A 19,985-nucleotide genomic window follows, 5' to 3' on the forward strand; every position below is an offset into this window, starting at 1 on the left:
CGGTGATTCGATCCCCTGACGCCAAATAAACCCTCACCTCACCTAGTATATACTTGCCTAAATGGACGAGAACAAAAGACAGCCGTCTAATCAAATAATCTATCCTTAGTCAGAGATAGGAGCAGAAGTGGCGGTGACGTCACTTCAGAAACGACATGGAACAGAGATTTCATACCCTTGACTATTGGGGATCCTGTAAATGGTATTTGTCGATTCCATTTTGTTTCGTTCGTTCGTTCTTCTGCAATTACAACTATATGGTTAAAGTGTTGTCGTTACATCAGAGAACAACACTATCTTCATTCAAGGATCACCATCGCGCCAAAGCCAGTTCCTTAAATGATTGATCAAACCACATCAAATAGTTCTATTTGTGTTTATATGTGGCTCTAATTGGCGAATATATCGGTTGTGCAGTGTGAAGAGGATAGTTACGTATCTTATGTATTTGTCATTGACTCTAATAGAATAATATTATTGTAGGCTATATCCGTGTGTGTGCACATAGTTCTATATCGTTAATACGTTATCCGTTAATAATGTATGGAGAACAAAGTGAGCACCGTTGGCCCAGTTGTTAAAAGTACATTGAAGGAGTCACGTAACTAACAGGATCTGCTACTCGCGGGTTCGAAACCCAGATTTGCCTCAGTTATAACCGTTGATTAGTCAGCGTAATATCCATGCTTTACTTAGGGAGGGGTGTGTGGTGTGTTTAAATGCTTGATTGATATACAGTTTAACCCCGTCAATCAGGAACCCGTTTATTCGGAAACTTTGTTTTTTTGGATGAAAATTGCTGGGAGCGTATATCATTACTAAATACCCCAGATTTATTAATCCGGAAATGTGTTAGTCCGGACGATTTCACCGGGAAGGTAACATCCTGATTAACAAGGTTTCACTTTACATCATAAAGTTTGATTGCGCACAAACGCTAATTGGGTTATATATGACATCACATCAATCACTTGATTATCTAGTTCATACTCGGTACAGGTCATCGTCATTTAGATGGAATATTTGCTCAGAGCAGGGTTGAACATGTTGAACAAGAAGCAAACATGGATGTAACAAGGTAATAGGTTTCCATTACAACATTATGGATAGTATATCAATGCCGAATGCTTTGGGATAATAAGAGGGCACGGGTGGCAGAGTTTCGTCCCTTGGGCTCGCCAGAAACCTATGATTGTGGCTTCGAATCCCGGGTCGCCCAGATTATGTTGTCAGCACCATACCAATTCTCTAGGGTTTCACCAAATTGGTAAACGTCTGAAACCTGCATTCACTTCGGGCTTTCTGCAACATTAATTGGATACGCCGTGTAGTAATTGGAATACTCTTCAAAGCGGCGTTCAACCCAACTCACTCAGTTGTTTATTTGTTCATAACACTACCGCTTTCATGTCACACAAGATAAGCGCAAACACAGATCGTAATAGCAAGAGGACAACATATTGATGTCCATGAAACATGAAGTCATCATGACAGTGTCCACACATGTCCTCTCTCAACGTCATCTCAGAGTGAAAGGGGCATGGGGCATTTGTCAGTTCACAAGTCAGTATCAGCTATGACCACCATCAGCATTGACAGCGGCGGTACTATTCCTGTTTGGCACGGTTGCCGGACACAAATGCAGTGACATTTAATCGTAATCACAATTATAATTCCAGCGGTCAACTTTTAGGTCTTACTTGGCACAACGGTTACCAGAGAGTTCTACATACAATTGAGTGGGTGAGTATGGTTATACGCCGTTTTTAGCAATATTCCAGCAATATCACGGCGGGTGACACCAGAAATGGGTTTCACACATTATACCCATGTTGGGAATCGAACCCGGGTCTTCGGCGTGACAGAAATGGGCGTCACACATTGTACCCATGTTGGGAATCGCATCTGGGTCCTCGGCGTGACGACCGAACACTTTAACCACTAGGCTACCCGACCGCCCTCTACATACAAATGCAGTTAAGTTTTGGATATCTAATCACAGGTACAATGACCGTGTTAATAATATCCTTCAGCACTCAATTCTTTCAGGATATACAAACCTATCACACTAAGACGCGGCGACATGGTGGCTTTATCGACGCATTTGAAACGTTTACTGGCTTGGAAACCCGTGGGGATTCCGGGCTAGAATTTGTCCCCAGCAACCTATGTTTGTCGAAACAGGCGACATAAAAGAACGCGTCGTCAGGGCTTGGTGACTTAGTAGATAACACATCGTGTCATCGTACCCCGTGCATGGGACAGCCCGTTTCAATATGCATTGAACTCTTGCATAACCTCGATGTAACTTGATATAGCATTTAGTGTTAAATCATGTGAAAATACTATTTAACTCTGTCAACGCCGAACTAAATATATGCTACTGAATAACTTATTTACTGAATAATAGCATTACTACTATATATATTATTTAATTGTCAACCAATCTAAACCTGATTATTCTTTCGGGGTATATTGGTGTGGGTTGGGGATGTAGATGAGAGGAGACGTAAGTAAACGATTGACTCAAGGAAATGTATACCTCATATCCCCTACCAAATACCATGATAAACTGCGATATTGGGAATAAACTCGACATTCACAAATGCATTTGTCATTTCGCAATGAAGTTGTTAGACGTCCTCAGTATTTAAATGCGCATGTCATTGATAACTTGTTCACAGGTCACTGCAAGTGTCTTGTTTGATCAAGGTTACACCATTTAAGGCCTCAGTAAAGCCTTCAAAAGTTGTTTTTTTATGATAGACATGTGGAGGACATTTCCAAAATTTACGTTTCACTGACAAAAATGATGTCCGATGTCTGTGGGTTTTTTTTAAGGTGAACACTTGACTTGCCTTTGCGTGTGTTTGTGACTGGTGCCACTGATGGGGCAGGATACGCCCACCTTTTTCGCGAACACCTGGTATCATCACTATTTGATAGTGATTCATAACACATACTCATGATGTAGTCAGAATCGTACAATCAATCTCTATTGTATATGGAAAAGTTTTTGTCGCCGATTATGATGAAGTAAACAAACCTTACATGATCATGGAGACTCATTAATCCTTATTTGAGTTCACTCACTAATTATAATCCACTGTGTGAGCTATTGACATGCCCCTGTGCTTAAACACAATAACCTTTAATACCTTGCAGTGTGGTTGCAAAGTGAGTGAGTGAGTGAGTGAGTGAGTGAGTGAGTATGGTTTTACGCTGCTTTTAGCAATATTCCAGCAATATCACGGCGGGGGACACCAGAAATGGGCTTCACACATTGTACCCATGTCGGGAATCGAACCCGGGTCTTCGGCGTGACAAGCGAACGCTTTAACCACTAGGCTACCCGACCGCCCCTGCAAAGTGAGGTTACTATATATATGTAACATATTTTCATAACAAGATACGATAACACGGTCTTCATTTGGACGGTAATGTCCTTATTAACAGGGTCCTGAGATCTAGATTTTAGTTCTTATCTAATCATGTTATCATCATGATACGTCAGTGTCACTGTTGCCGTTTTCCTGGAGATATTTGTGATTTTCCTTTCATAAATTCAGAATTTGATTTGTAATAGTGTCTCGGATGAAATGAATTTAGGTCCTAGTTTGAGCTCCAATGCTTGTTGTTAGACTAAAAGTTGATCGGGTGGTCACAATGGCTATTCACTGGGAGAATATTAACTGAATGGATGCAGAACGTCTGACTGATTCAACTCTGACGTGTGACCAACCTGTGGATCGGATGGCCGTAGGTTGAAATCAGAGTTTCGCCCCGATTATGTATCTAGGTTTGCCCCTACGAGTAAAATGTTTTGTTCTGAAGGTTCTCTATTCGAGTTGTCTGCCATGAGCTATTCCTGTTTGTCACCAAAGCATTGACCCACGATTACCAGACAGTTTTACACACAGTGCACGTTGCTGAATGCGGAGTTAAACAAAACACAGAAACACACAATCACACACACAATGATAAACACACACATACCCTACACTGACAGAAATACACACAGACACACATGGACACACATCGACAGACACACACATGCACACAGCCACACCCACATACACACTGACAGAATCACACAGATACACACACATACACACTGACAGGCACACTCACATAAACATTGACAGACACACTTACACACACACACACTGACAGACACACGCAGACACTCTGACAGACACACTCACACACACACAGACGGACAGTGACAGACACTCTGACAGACGCACTCACACACACACACAGACGGACACTGACAGACGCACTCACACACTGACAGACACACACAGACACTCTGACAGACACACTCGCACACACAGACGGACACTGACAGACAGACTCACACACATAAACAGACACTGAATTTGTTATGGTTAAATCCTAGTTTAGTTGCCTCAAATATAATATAATATTATGTACTTTGATATAAACACGTTTTGTAGCTGACTTACCTGCAAGTTTGGGCTACAAAGCTTCTGCTTCGGTAAATTTGTCTGGAGTGCACTGGTGTGCAGATTACATCATTATACCATGTTGCGATATGACATGATCTGTTTATGATATACGTTCAGTCTTGTCTTAAAGTCACCATATGTTGGGGGTTGGGGGAGTAGGGGTGGGTGTGCGGGGGGGGGGAGGGGGAGAGTTGGTGACAATGCGTTAATTGACAATTGGGACACGTTACAGCCTGCTTACACGGGTACACACACTTCATGAGTGCATGTTAGTTTCTGGTTCAAGGTCTGACATGTAAGTTTGTAATCAACAGGGGTATACTCTACATTTTATCGTAGGTATTTACAATGCTAACATTTTACTGCACCTGGCTCTACCAGAGCAACTAAATCTACCTAACACTAACTCCCGCGACAGCCTTTATTGATTTTGTTTCAACGGTTTGACGTGTACTCATTGTATTGTAAGTTTTGACCCCGAAAAAACGGATACCCGGCTATTACTGAGAAAAGTATGTGCATTAGGAGTGAAGCCCTGTTATTTAAAACCAAGTGATATTCAACGAATCTCTGCTGTTGAGAACTGTTCTTTTGCACATGTAAATGCATACATATGTTGAAGCCTCAAACAGTACGTAGTCGCTCCCAAGACGGTGCTTCTGGGTTAAAGAGGTTTCACAGAATAAAAAGACACACTCCCATAAAATGAGGTGAAATGGGGTTTAACGACGCGTCCAAGATTATTGCATTTATATAGCGGGCATACACGTGTCGGTGCCTGCTTTTAATAGTGCGGACGATTTTATAGTGCTATCCTACTGAGAAGTCATGTTGCAGTTTATCATAAATAAACTCTGACGTGTTACTTACCTGTGTATCGGTTGGTCACAATGACTGTTGATGATATGATATTAGCAAAATGGTTGAACAACGGAGAGGATCAACTCTGACGTGTTACTTACCCGTGTATCAGTTGGTTACAATGACTGTTGATGATAGGATAAAAATATAAGAAAAAGGAGCAAAGAGACTCTCTTCATTTTCAGACTTGCAAAATATCATAGGCTTGCATGGGCTGTATTGGATATATTTTTTCAGGAGCAAACAAATACTAGCTGCAGAAAAAGAAACGCATTGACTATTCCTATATCACAACAAGGTCTATCCTCTGGCTGTGTCATACCCAAAGACGTTGAAAGATGGTACATGTTGTTTCCCTGTCTGGCGCTCGGCATTAAGGGGCTAAAACAAGGACTGGTCGGCTCGGAGTCAGTATACTGTGTCTGAGTGGGGTATACATGTTAAACTGCGGCATGGTATCTCAGTGTGCTAGCACTATAAACGGCATCAATCCGGACTAGTACAAGCATCCACACACACACACACACACGTGCATGCACGTCGTTATATAAGTGCAATAATCTTGGACGCGACGTTAAACCCCATTTCACCTCACCTCATGTATATCGAAATTCGAAATTGTGAAGTTGTTAAAGTGTTGTTTGATAAGTAAATATAACTCCATGGTTGTTTCGTGCTGTTATGGGAGTCACTACAAACACGTTGGCATTATATGTGAGTCCTATAGCGCTGGAGCAATAATGGTGAAGGACATCAGAAATGGGTTGGCATAATATGTAAAAGTATTGTTCTTTGAATAAACCAAAGAGCAACGTGTCGAAAGCACCAACTCATGGTTATCTTGGGCATTGTTAGCTCACCAGGTACGAAAAGGGGGATCAGTGATAATTGTATTATATCCAGCAAGCACCGCAACACAACTAGTGTCGTTAAAGAAAACAGAAGATTAGATTATTGTTTAACAACGACCGATATTACAGCACGTGAGATTTAAATTATCAGATATTAACTATCTATCTAAATAAGAGTTGGGGGCACCGGGTGGCCCAGTCGTCTAAGGCGCCGTCTTTCGCTGTGCAGAGTTGCGTCCCTTGGGCACGCCAGAAACCTATGATTGTGGGTTCAAATCCCGGTTCGCCCCGATTATCTTTCTAGGTTTGTCAGCACCATGCCCGTACTCGTGGGTTTCACCGAAGTGGTAAACGTCTGAGACCTGCATCACTTCTACACTTCTAGTGTATCCCCTGGACTTTCCGTGTAGGCATCAGACTGATTTTCTTCACCCGGTAGATCTTCCTCGCTTTCCTCGCTGTTGTTTAAGACTATTTTGACTAACCACTGGCTCATATCAATATGGACGAATATGTGTAAGGTCAATGAGCGAAAATTCAACGTTTCGTCCATGGCATTTTCAGGTGATGCCATAGCGAACGCTAGTAATCTACCAAACGCTACACAGAAAGAGTGATCGTCTGCAACTCAACTCGCCACTATGACGTCACGTCACGTGAGGACAATTCAGCTCATTAACTTTCGGTAGTTTCCGGAATACGAGCAGGTTTTAACGTTTTTTATCACAAATATTGCCTTCAGAATTTTGTTCCTTCAAGACACTTGTTCTTATATGCTTTATAAATTACTTAATCCCATATTTATATTTACGGTAAAGCTCTTAGCATTAAATGCTAACATTTGCAGTTTCATCAAATTAGAATCCCGACTTTAGCTAGATTACAATTTTAGTTTTCTCTGGCCCACTGAGATAACATAGCGTAGTTTAGCACGAATACCCCACTCAGACACAGCATACTGACTCCGAGCCGACCAGTCCTTGTTTTAGCCCCTTAATGCAGAGAACCAGGCCGTGTAACAACAAGTTCCATCTTTTATTTTGGTATGATGTGGTCGGGGTAGGCGCTCCACCACAAGACCACGGAGGCGGTCTCCGATCTCGGATGCCATATTAACGGCAGTGGTGAGGCCCTGAACAGGTTTCGCTTCATCCGCCGCTCGTGAAAAGATCACTTCAAACTTAACCCCTCGATAACACAAACAGTATGTTAATCCACCAATGGATTCTCTCTATATAAAGAGCAATGTTATCACGTAGTCTGACCAATATACATAAGAATTGTGCATCAATGGAAGTTGACGGAAGCCAACGAAATACATTCTGCTTCAAGGCCACGCATTAGACCTGTGGAACTGATATACGTGGGTGCGAACGACATTGATTAGTGCCATGTTCCACGATCACAGACACGTGATCGACTAGAATTTGCAGCTGTGTCAAACACAGGTCCAGATCAAAGACGGGCAGCGCGGTTTGGACCTGATGGACTGTAATCGTTCGTATAAACCGCAGTTCGTTATAAGCATATATGCATCATTGATACAACAAATGGTCGGGACTAAAATAAGTTCGTTATATCGGTCAGTTCGTTATAAGCGTGCTTGTTATAAACGTAGTTTATTGACTAGTGTTATATATATATATAAAGGCGGGGTTTCACTGAAAGTATAATTATACTTACATCCAAACGTCGTCGAAAGATCAGGGACACTGTTGCAGCTAGGCAATGTTGTATCTCCTCGTTTTGCATAAGGTATACAAACTGATTATTTTTGGCTAAACTGAGAAAATTATTGTCGGTGGTGTGAGCATACATCAGTAAGTTACAACGGATATCTGAGTATAGCCTGCAGTTCATTAGGAAATGAAATTCGTCTTCTACGATATTTTGATTGCAATAGTTACATGTTCTTTCCTCTAGAGGAATTTGTGGTCGTCTAAATCTTCCTAATTCAATTTGAAGAGGTAGAGTACCACATCTCAATTTAGCAAGATTACTTCTATGTTGTCTGCTTCTGATTAATTTAACGTATGGTTCTGTGCAGGGATTAACTTTAAATTTCCTATAGGCACGAAGCTTATTACCGTTGGCCAGTCCCCGGTTATTCCACAGGTCGTTAAACCACGTAACAGAGTCCATATGGATTAAATGTTCTTTAATGGTCTTAAAATCTTGATTTGACACCTGCAGTATATTTGTGATATCGATCTAGGATTTACATCTTCTTTTGGACCACATAGCGATTTTATGAACTATTCTGTCTTCTTCAACGATCGACAACTTCTTACATAACCTAATGACTTCAATTCTCTGCAGGGTAAGCGAAGACAGCCAACCCATCTCTCCCCTCACAGCCAAGTTAGGGGTTTTACAGCTGACGCCCAAGAAAAAACGGCATGCACGGTGCTGGACGTTATTTAAACATCTAAACTTTCTTAGACCCCAGATTCCGGACCCGTAAGACCAGATTGGTTGTACGAAATTACTATATAAAGTATTATAAACTTCAAATGCCATTCCGCCCATAGTTTTAAATTTACTGATAATAACACCACGAGCTCTGTTAGCCGACTTAGCTAACTCCTTGGCAGCAATAACATTTTCTAGGATCGTGTATTCTCTTGACACCATCGCAAAACATGTAGAAGCCACACCAGTACTCATATTTTCCTACATCTAAATATGAGACATCAGCAAGTACAAACAATAACATGTGTATTAGCATTTTTCGTCAGAATATCAAAAATGTCTCTCCTTGTTATCACCACCAAGTTCAGCTTAAACTGGGTCCTCCTTTGGTCAAAAGTTTGTTCCCCCTCTAATGAGTGTGTCACACATTCCACACGTGCACGGTGACCAACCGGATGCACATGGGTTGCGTAACGTTGTGCCCATGCGTGTAAGGGGAATGAACTTCTAGCCAGTAGTGATGTACGTCGTTCATCGATAGTCGAATACATGACCAGTCTTTGCAGAACAAGACAATAGAGACTAAAAGGACAACAAGCACAATAAAAAAGGCCCATTTCTTCATCTCTTTTATAATTGTGTTCTTCTTCTCGTTTTCGTCCTCCTTGAGTCCTTTTCCAATGCACGCAATGACAGATTGCTTTTTGCGATACTTCTCTATCAGTATTTCGGGATTATCATGATAGTTGTCATAAGTATCTCCCTCTGGTTTGGCCTTAGAGCATACATCATCCCGCTGCTGTATACATTTACTTGTAAACTCTCTAATCTCTATGACCTCGGCTGTGTCGATATAGTTCAGAAATAAACGAATGTCTAACTCCAGTTTTTGCCAACCTGCCGCTGTCTCGTTATAGAGTTTCTCTTTCTTGTCCAAGTATTCAAGAAGAAAGATTCTTCCAGTTTCAAAGGTAGCTGAAAATCCAGAGACCAATCCTATGACCATCTTAGAGACGAGAACCCAATGTTCATTATCACCCACGGGGAGATACTGACATAGATTAGCAGCAGCCACACCCATGACAATGCTAGCTACAATCAGTGTCCAAACTGCATACTTTCCGTATTTTGTTGCCCGTTCGAACATCATGTAAGAGGCCATTAAACTGCGAATTCTCAATTCTTCTAACATCTCCACATTCCCTTTTCTTTCGTGTTGAGCCATTCAGTTATGTGAAAAGGGTCAACACGCCTGAAGGAGAAAATGCAGTGAATTATCATTCAATTAAACAATGTCTTGAACGTACAAACCAAATGGGATTTGAAACCGAGAACAGTATGAATATTTGAAAGAGTGAGATTTTTCCGCTGCTTTGAACAGATATTCATTTATGACATGGCGCGCTAACGTATGGTGCGAGCAAGGGTATGGTGCAAACAAACTCTCTGTCTCTGTGTTACAGGCTGGTCACAGTGAATACGGTAAATGAGGTAGAAGGAAACACACCTACAAGTCTCTGTGGGGGTGGCGATGTAGATGCATGTGAGTGGGGAAGATCGACTCAAGGAATGTGTACCGACATGCGATATGCGTTAATCAGGAGGGACAGGGATTGATCATACATACATGTATGCTTCCTTGTAGCGCACAGATCATACGCATTATACATTCGGTAATCTTGTTAAGTAGTTAATACTAAATGTAACAACAATAAGACGAACTCAATTATTTATTTATCATTTATCGATTATTGAACACGTATTGATAAACAAGCTGACGGTCGTCACTTATTTACTCTGTGTTTGAGTTAACTCGGTCCCACGTGTACTGTGTATGTGTGACGAATTTCGTATTTATGTAAATTTATGCAAGCAATGACCGAGATTCCCCTTAACAATAAAATGGCAAGCTAATGTTTTGTGGGTGTCTGCCTGGGGCTATTCCTGTTTGTCACGAAAGTAACAAGGTTGCCAGAGAGTTCTACACACAAATGCAGTGGAATGTTTGGATATTCAATTGAAAGTACAATGACCATTTCAGCTTTTAAGACTTTCAGAACATTCAAACCAACGAACTCAGCTTTCAATTGTCAAAGCATTTTAAACGTTTCTTGACTTTGAAGCCTACCTGGATTATGTGTTAGAATTGGTCCCCAGCAATCTATAAGGCGACCTCGGTGACATGGCTCATAACACCGAACGGCATGAAACGTTGATCATGATAAAAATACTAATCGCTGGATTGTCGGTTAAATAGTAACGGTTAAGGTACGAGGACGAGATCGGATGCCTGTAGAAAGACCGCGGATGTGTTGGGTAGGACAGATGAACCTCGGGGTTCGTCTGTCGCAAAGATAATCTAAACAGCAAGATTTAAACAAATCTAACCAATTACTAGAAATAAACTCGGCTTACAATGATGATGCGTTTAGTTACATGTCACTTTATATTTGTAATGAATTAATCTCTAAAATACCGGGGTTGTGCTTTATCTGGCTTATAAGCCCCCTTAATGCAAGAAATAACAGGGAAAAAAAAAACATCGAGAAAAACTTGTAGTGAAACAATACAGTGTGTCGCGATGGAAAGGGAATGAGATCAAAGCGCGCGAGAGAAAAAAAACCAAGTGCAGCAATAACCAAGTCTCATCACATGCCTTGGTTACTGAGTGGGAAAACAGTGGGTTTTAAAACTTAAGACTGTATGTGAGGTTGCAGGTTCGATTCCATGATGAAAAAGTTTCATTTCCTGTCTCCGATTTTAGAACATTGTACGTTTGAAACACGAGTCCAAATTTCATCTGTTTCCCAACTCATCAGATCTTTCTTCTAAAACGTAAAATCACATACCCGGGCGTAGCAAAGCAAGTATGTTTGATTGATTTAAATGCATTTGGGATAGGTCTTTCAGTAACTCCAAATGGCCTCATATGAGGTCTCTAAATTCCAGATAGACCTAATGATCTCAAACTTGATATCGCGGAGGTATTACTAACAGGTTATTGTATTGTGCTTAACAATAGGATGACGTCATCAGAGGTTTATAGGCTTGAATATTGCTGAGTACGGTGTTAAACGTAAACACGCACACACTGATTGTGGGGTGGTCAAATCTTACGTGGATCCCAAGTGGCTATATACTTGAATATGTACAAACTTTGTCTTACCTGTATGTAATAGCTATTTTGGGTTTTCCTTCAGTAACCGTTTCTACTGCCACTAGATTCTTCAGATCAATATAATTGCATCGACTGTGTCATAGCAACACGCATTACATGTTACGGCATGGCATGCATTGATTCTTATTGTATTTGTGTTGATGCCATTTCTTGGAAATACTCCTTTCAACAGACATTAGTGCAGCAGGGCATGTTAACCTCTTTGGTCATGTGGACAAAGCGTCCGACTTCGGATCAGATGTTCCGTGGTTCGAATTTCATCACGGGACTCGGAAATTGTATGACCGCTGCATTGATTTCTTATATAAACTCGATGTGGCATTTCATATTGAAAAGATTTTCTTGTGAGAAGACTTTGTATCTTTGCCAGAAGGGAGATGAGGTGGTAAACCTACTGATCACACCAAAGACCACTGGTTTAATAAACGGAGTCCGGGCTGACGTGGTTTCACTGTTCGGGGGAATCTCTCAATCCCAGATTTAAGATACGCTACCGAATTTACCATGTTACTTATCATCATGTTATCTGATTCAGACCACTGTCTTCGGCAACCCATACTTGCCGTAAAAGGCGACTATGCTTGTCGTAAGAGTCGACTAACGGGATCGGGTGGTCAGGCTGGCTGACTTGTTTGATGCATGTGATCAATCCCAATCACTGGAGTGTCCAGACTCGATTATGTACAGATCGCCGTGATATAGCTGGAATATTGATAAGTGCGACGTTAAACAACACACAAACAAAAAGTCTATATCGGGTTAATCTTTCGGAGCAACACAAGTCCGATTTAGACAGAGTGGATAGTGAATATTATGTGAACAGAATCGTAAAGATCAACGTCAGGACATGTACACCTACATGCAATCTTACGCGGGTCCAGAGGGGCGGGGATTGAGGATGTGCAGCGGTGAGTAACGCCTCTCCCCCACCTCCTTCTAACACACAAATCACTTACACATACGGAAAACTTAAACACGTAGGTTCTATAACACTTACACGCGTAACAACACTATAAGGAGCTCATTTGTTGGTTCATGTGTAAAGGTAGGATATTTGGACCCAGTTCCTTGCGCAAATAATCAAATACCCTGCCTCGTTACTGATTGTAGAATACGGTTGGGGGCTTTTACGATTACTGAACTTAGTGCCAATTTAGAAATGCACCCTCGTTAGAAAAAGCTGTGTCGGCCCTTGCTATTAACCTGTGCAGCCCTGACTTTCAGTTTTTATATATTTGTGTTTTTTTTAATTTGGAATCAAAATTGATTAAGCATGTGTTGTATTTTGTATTCATATCAATTTGTTGTACTTAATGGACCAGGGTGCAGTACCCGTTTCGATGTTGTAATGTCTGCCTTGTGTGTACCACAGTTGAGTTCGCCAAAATCTAAACTTTATTTTGAGTTTAGTTAAGGCCTCCGGTCCACATTCAGAAATTACCTATCTTCCCATATCACTTTTGATATTCTGTTTCAGGGTATGCACGTCGATGTTTCGTTGAGTAATAGTACATGGTATAAACCTAACGGTAGTTTGGATAATGTAGTGTCCTCATTCAGCGAGGATGTCCCAGTCGTCTGAGGCGCCGTATGTCATGTCTGCGCCTTAACGACAATCGGTGTATCCCCAAGTGACAAAAGAACATATATTTAATATACAGTTTACCTTTCTATGAGATGAAGGTAATGGTAGACGTTGAGGGTACATAGATAGCATGGTAGTGTAGTGGTTAAAGCCGTGGGTCCAGGGTACAATGTGAGAAGCAATTTCTGGTGTCACCAGTTTTGCTGATGCTGGAAATTTGCTAGAGGTGGCGTGTCATTTTGACAGTGAAGAGTCAAATACCAGAGTCAGGTTACTATTATGCCAACATCTCAGTCAGCATCTTTCATATAAAGCCACTGATATACAGTGTGTGAGTGAGTGAGTGAGTGAGTGAGTGAGTGAGTGACTGTTGACTTACATCACGTCAATGAACAGTTTTGCTTTTTCACGACCTGTTCTTCCATGACAGATGTAATTAAGGTTAAGGTGTCGATAAATACAACGTTCACAACAACGTGGTGAATAAACTATATGGGCAACTTGACGCCTTTGGCCGAGCTGTGATGTATGGAATTTTGTAAAAGTAGGTTCTATACACACCAGCACGATGAGTAATATTGCATGTTCAAAGCCACAGGTGGATATTTCCTTCACTTAGCAGTTGTTCACATCAAGAGTTTGCATGACATTTTTCACGTTTTAAAAGAAGGGAAGATCCGAAAGAGACATTTCCAGAACATAACATGAGATAATATATGAAACCATACCATGCTACAGTGAGTGCATGGATGTAACGGTGTGAGGCTAATTGTTACAGATAGTAAATGTAACAATGAGTGATTTAATGTTACAGATTGTGAATGTATGTCACATGAATGATTTAGTGTTTCAGATAGTGTGTGAATGTAACAATGAGTGATTTAATGCTACAGATAGTGTGTGAATGTAACAATGAGTGATTTAATGTTTCAGATAGTGTGTGAATGTAACAATGAGTGATTTAATGCTACAGATAGTGTGTGAATGTATCAATGAGTAATTTAATGCTACAGATAGTGTGTGAATGTATCAATGAGATCTTGAACGTCACAGTGAGTGTGTTGTCAATGTATCAATGATTGATTGAATGTTACAGATAATGAGTGGATGTAACATCAATTATATATTGTTACAGATAGTGTGTGAATGTAAAAACGAGCAATTGAATGTAACTGTGAGTAGTTCGTGAATGTAAAAATTATTGATTGAACGTTAGAGATTGTGAGTGGATATAAAATCAATTATTTATTGCTACAAAGAGGTCGTAGCAATGACCCAAATGAGGGTTATCAATAATAAACATGTTCCAAAATGATCTTGGACATTTATGGATTTATCGCATGCCTTCTAGTCCACGCCGTTACAATAACATTACGATGAACTCTATAAAATACTCTCATACATTTACATTTGTGGTTACGGGAACGTCAACTACCATATGCATATTTGACAGCAACACAATTTCAAGATAAAATACCATACAAACTCACTCCAAAATGGATAACATGTCTATCCAATTCCTTGATATGAGACCGAGTTCTTTGACATAAAAGATTCGGCAATTGGCAAAACTTACATGATGTGTATTCAACTGAGATGGATTTTGTTTGAAATAAATGAAATAGTATCTGTATAAAAAATAATCCTTTCAGGGTATTCACACGAAGAATCATGTCAGACAACAGATCCCACCACCCTCGCTCTTAGTTCAATAGCTCATATTTACTAATTATAATGGACATGGTTTAATTAATGTGGAGTCTCTTCGTGATAGAATTGTATTGTGCACTTCTGTACACATTTATTTGTCTGATGATTCTCATGTGAAGCATGTCAAGACTCATGATGAAAACAAGGCATTCCACAGTATTCTTAAACGAGCCAAGGATGTGGGACATAATATCAATGTCAGTGTTAATTATGTTGATGGTTCTGTATTGCTGGACGGTACAGAAATGAGTGTCAACCAAGCGAAGTGCCATATCAAATCGGCCAAGACTCATTTTTTTCAGGGACAGGCTATTTGAACGACCACTGCATCGCGTTTATGTGTTGTGTGTTGATAAGATCAGCAACCCTGCAGAGTCCTTCGCTTGGATGAAGTCGGCAGGCCTGAAAAGTAAAACAGAAGGCTTTCTGTTTGTTGCTCAAGACCCGTCACTTCCCACACGAATCTTTCAATGTGGGATTTTGCATCCAAATGTAAATATGAAATGTAGATTATGTATGGTGGCCCATAAAGGACATGGAATCTGTTTTTCAATATTTTGATATTTCACTTAATTGCATCGGAACCTTTTGCAAATTAACACAATTTGTCATACAAATATGTGATAAATCATGTATAAAAACAACCAAAACATGGAAAATGTACTTTCAAGTAGCTATTGAATGTTGAAATGTGAAGTGAAAATGTCAAAAACTAAAATGAAAATGCCAAAAACAAAAGCGAAAATGTCAAAAACTAAAATGTAAATATTATCACCGCGGTGGAAATAGTTTTCTGTATTTTCATTTTTCCAATTTCCAAGATCTGTTATCATATCTACAATCATAATCAAAATCCTTGTATGTACAACATTGTATTAGTTTTGCTCAATTCTCATATTGTTTCCATATCACTACAACACACTTGTTTTAAAATAAAATTGTTATAATGTACCTCCTTTGTATGTTGAATGTACCTGTATGTTTTGCACTTATTTTACATATATTTTGTAGGATGTGATAGTGCCACTGTTTCTTCATGGAATGTTAAGCAATACAAATCTAAAACATTCTTTGTTGAACGACAACGCGAGAATGCGACATTTGGACATGATGCAAAATCTCGCAATCTCGCAATCTCGACTTGTCAAATTAGGCCACAAAAACACGAAATCGCGAGAACGCGAGAACGCGAGAACGCGACATTTCATTTTCTCGCGATCTCGCGTTCTCGTGTTCTCGCGTTTAAGACACTGTCCGTGCGCATGCGTAATATCATAAGGTCAAGCGCATGCGCACGTTAGTAATCCTTTGGTCATGCTTCTTTCATGCTCTTCATTCTCCAAGTAACATATAGCAAACTTATGACTTGAGCTTGGAAATGCTATGTAATTTACATACACAAAGTCTGAGTCATCTCCCGTTGTTACAGTTTCCTATGTACTTTATAATAAAACCCTCAACATGCTCAATATAATTTACGAAAGAAATTGTGTGTATGAATGTCCAATGATAGTGAAAACATTAATGTGTCCGAAAGCTGGAAACAAAACTATCAACTTCAGTGTGTGAGTAATATTGCTTAAAGCCGCATCAGCAGTACTACAGTTACAGAAATAATCACAGGCCAGTGAGTTTCTCCATGAGGCAATTCTGTACACGGCTAGCATATTCATGAAAGGCAAAATTCTCATAGACCAATTTGAAATACAAAATTAACTATCATATTTTCATGCGCTCCAAACTGACTACAAAACATCCTGCTTTACATTATTTTATTGTTAAATGGATAAAATTATCATTAAACCGCCCGCATGTTATCATAAATGAGCGGGCCACTGTTATAGAAATAAACGACGAGTGGGGTACAATACAACACTGCAGGGAGAATAAACCACGAGGGGCGAGTGTTTTATTGTACAATAAACAACAACCACGAGTCGTTTAATGATTATATGAGATATCAACATTATGTACAGCCTCTTTAAGGATGTTGATAAAATGTACAAGGTTTAAAAATATTTACCCCTATTTAAGGTGGGTATTCCCGCATATGCTCACAAATTCCTCAGGTCGATTACACGTACCTTTTCTCCCCAAACCGATTGTCATATTGTAACCGGGGATTGTGATGGAAAATACAATTTCAAACATAGACTACGGGTGTGAGTGTCTATTGCCAGAGTAGATAATGACATCCTTTAATGTACAAAACAATAACATTATAAAGACAATACTGCATAGGTTTCATACACATACATATTCACACATATTCATTCGTTTCATATAAACATACGTCTATATTCTGTACATGAACATGAACTTAATAATCAATGATATACAAAATCATTATCTTAACCCTATAATAAACAAACAATTCATCAAGGGCGATAACTCGTTCCCGACATCACTCATAAGATAAAATATAAACCTGGTCCATGTTGTAAAACACACTTAAGATTATAAATACAATTACCACTTTCTTGAAACTGCTGTATTTATTCAGTAACTCACATGTATTTGGCACGATACACTATTTACAATTCATTTTCGAGACACAACAAACATGTAAATTAACCGTACCCTGTGGGTGACACTGGGATGTTTATCGTCTTCATGCAACCGCCTTCCACTATGGAAAGCAACCTGACGGTCACTTCCCTCTCACAACTAACGTCATCAAACTCACTGCGATAAAAGTTTACTGGATCAGAAGCGAATCATCAGAAAGAAGGTCGTGATTAATCGTATAATACTGCCCGCTTCGTTCTTCAATGATCTTAGCGATTAAACGTGTAGTCATCAATAGAGCAAGTGAGAGAGTTGGGTTAAACCCCGCTTTTAACAGTTTTCCAGTTATATCACAGCGTGTCAGCTTAAAATGAGAGGAAAGCCCGAAGTGATGCAGGTCTCAGACGTTTACCTCTTCGATGAAGCACACGAGACCGGCGAACCGGGATTCGAACCCACAATCATAGGTTTCGGGCGTGCCCAACTGGCGCAACTCTGCACAGAGAATCGCGGCGACTCAGACGACTGGGCCACCCTAACGATTGTTGATATATTTGATGTCAGACCGCCGTCATATTGCTGAGTGCGGCGTTAACAACAAACAAACAAACAAACAAAATCTTTCTGAAAAATACCTTTAGGCATCCATATTGGTTATTTGACTGTTTGTTGTCAGACAATATTTGTCAAAAACACGAGAAAGCGAGATCGCGACACTTGACCAATGTCGCAGTGTCGCGTTCTCGCGTTCTCGTGTTTTTGAAAATAGATACATATAACTGTATAGGCAATAATCACAAAAACACGAGAACGCGAGAACGCGAGATTGCGACATTGGTCAAGTGTCGCGATCTCGCGTTCTCGTGTTTTTGTGCTGATTGCCTATACAGTCATCTTGTGGCTCAGTCGTCTGAGTTGTCGCAATTTGTTGTGTAGAGTTGCGTCCCTTGGATGTGCCAGAAACCTACAATGGTATGTTTCCTCCAATTTTAAAGGGGCACTGATCTACAGCAATGCCCCGAGACTGGTTGTTGTCTTTGTCATTGTTTTCCCCCCGTGAGTATCCGGATGATATAGCAGATATCAAGACTAGTTCGCGACCTGTGCTGCGCAATTCGTAAGCGCATGTATCGCTTTTATGAATAGTATTTCATTGTGGGTATATTGTTTAGCCAAAATGTATAAAGTTTCACGAAGGCAATTTTTGCAACGCCTAAATATTCAGTTATTTTACAAATTGACTGAAAATCGGTCAATTTATGTTATTGTTATTACGTATTCCAAACATTTTTATGTTTTAATTTAATCACCCAGTGACTGAAAATGATAGGATTAAATTTTAGAAAACGAAATTCAAAGTACGTTTCTATAGTTTTGGCTTCTAATACTAGCGGGGCGGTCGGGTAGCTTAGTGGTTATTGCTGAAATAGTGCGGGGTAAAATCAAACACACTCACTCACTCTAATACTAGGATAAATAGTCTATTTCTAAGTCCTTTTGAACCTCTTAAAAATTGTTAGTCAATCTGAACTTGAATTCAGTCAATTTCTATATTACTGGTATATTTAGACATTTTATAAATAGCCTGAGTGCATCCCATTTTACATATTGAGTGTAACATACATGTATACACGCCTACAGGTACAAGAGGAACAAAAATGATTCTATCCAATGCAACAGCAAATGAATGAAAACAAAATGCAAATTTCATAATAGTTATATGTATACATTTGGGCACCTTCCTTGTTCGGGAAATGTATCCGTGAACATTCACATATAGGAACAATATCCCATACGTCTGCAGCTGTACAAATAAACTTTTTCGACTTCACATGGCTCTGTTACATTCAAATGTTTTAAAATATATACATATAGCGTTTCTGGATATTATAACCGGTGTTCGTTTCTCAACTGATCACTAAGTTTGTTTCAGATGTTTCACAAAGGTGTCTAGTCTCATCGGTCAGCTGAGATAGCACGTGTGACAATTATGTTCATGATGTCCATGGTGTTTTAAAAATATCCATGGAGTTAGAAAGCAATGAACAATCAATAAACGTATTATCGGCTAATCCTTTGAACCAAGTATGTTGTTTTTACATCGGCACTTTACGCCATGATATGAGTGTAATCCGTCTGCTTTAGTAAACCTACACATGTAAACACTTACAAATCCACTGTGCAAGATAACAGTGATTAATCAATGAACGTATTTTCTGTGGAACTTTTGATGGCGAGGAATGATCCGTTTACAAAAAAGTAAGTGAACTGATCACTCCTCTTGCTGGGCTGCGACGTGAATATTACATAACATACATTTCACCTCACTTCAAACCTGGATTCAGATGAAATAATTACCCCAGACACAAGACATGCCAGATGGGAACCGTTATCATGTAATCTGAGTA

The 19,985-nt window shown here is 39.9% G+C and overlaps 1 protein-coding gene across 1 annotated transcript; it reads right to left on the reverse strand.

Moving 5' to 3' along the window:
- Positions 1–8,890: 8,890 nt before the first annotated feature.
- On the reverse strand, positions 8,891–9,821 carry LOC139452315 (uncharacterized). The gene has a single exon (XM_071233747.1). It carries the CDS (start codon positions 9,819–9,821, stop codon positions 9,018–9,020), a length of 804 nt encoding a protein of 267 aa, XP_071089848.1. The 3' UTR covers positions 8,891–9,017.
- Between the last annotated feature and the right edge of the window lie 10,164 nt (positions 9,822–19,985).

This window comes from Haliotis cracherodii, unplaced genomic scaffold, assembly GCF_022045235.1.
Source record: "Haliotis cracherodii isolate W230 unplaced genomic scaffold, xgHalCrac1.p SCAF_9, whole genome shotgun sequence".
In the NCBI taxonomy this organism is placed as follows: domain Eukaryota; kingdom Metazoa; phylum Mollusca; class Gastropoda; order Lepetellida; family Haliotidae; genus Haliotis; species Haliotis cracherodii.

Excerpts from the sequence above, each read along its gene's own strand:
- LOC139452315 (XM_071233747.1), bottom strand. The coding sequence starts at position 9,821 with ATGGCTCAACACGAAAGAAAAGGGAATGTGGAGATGTTAGAAGAATTG.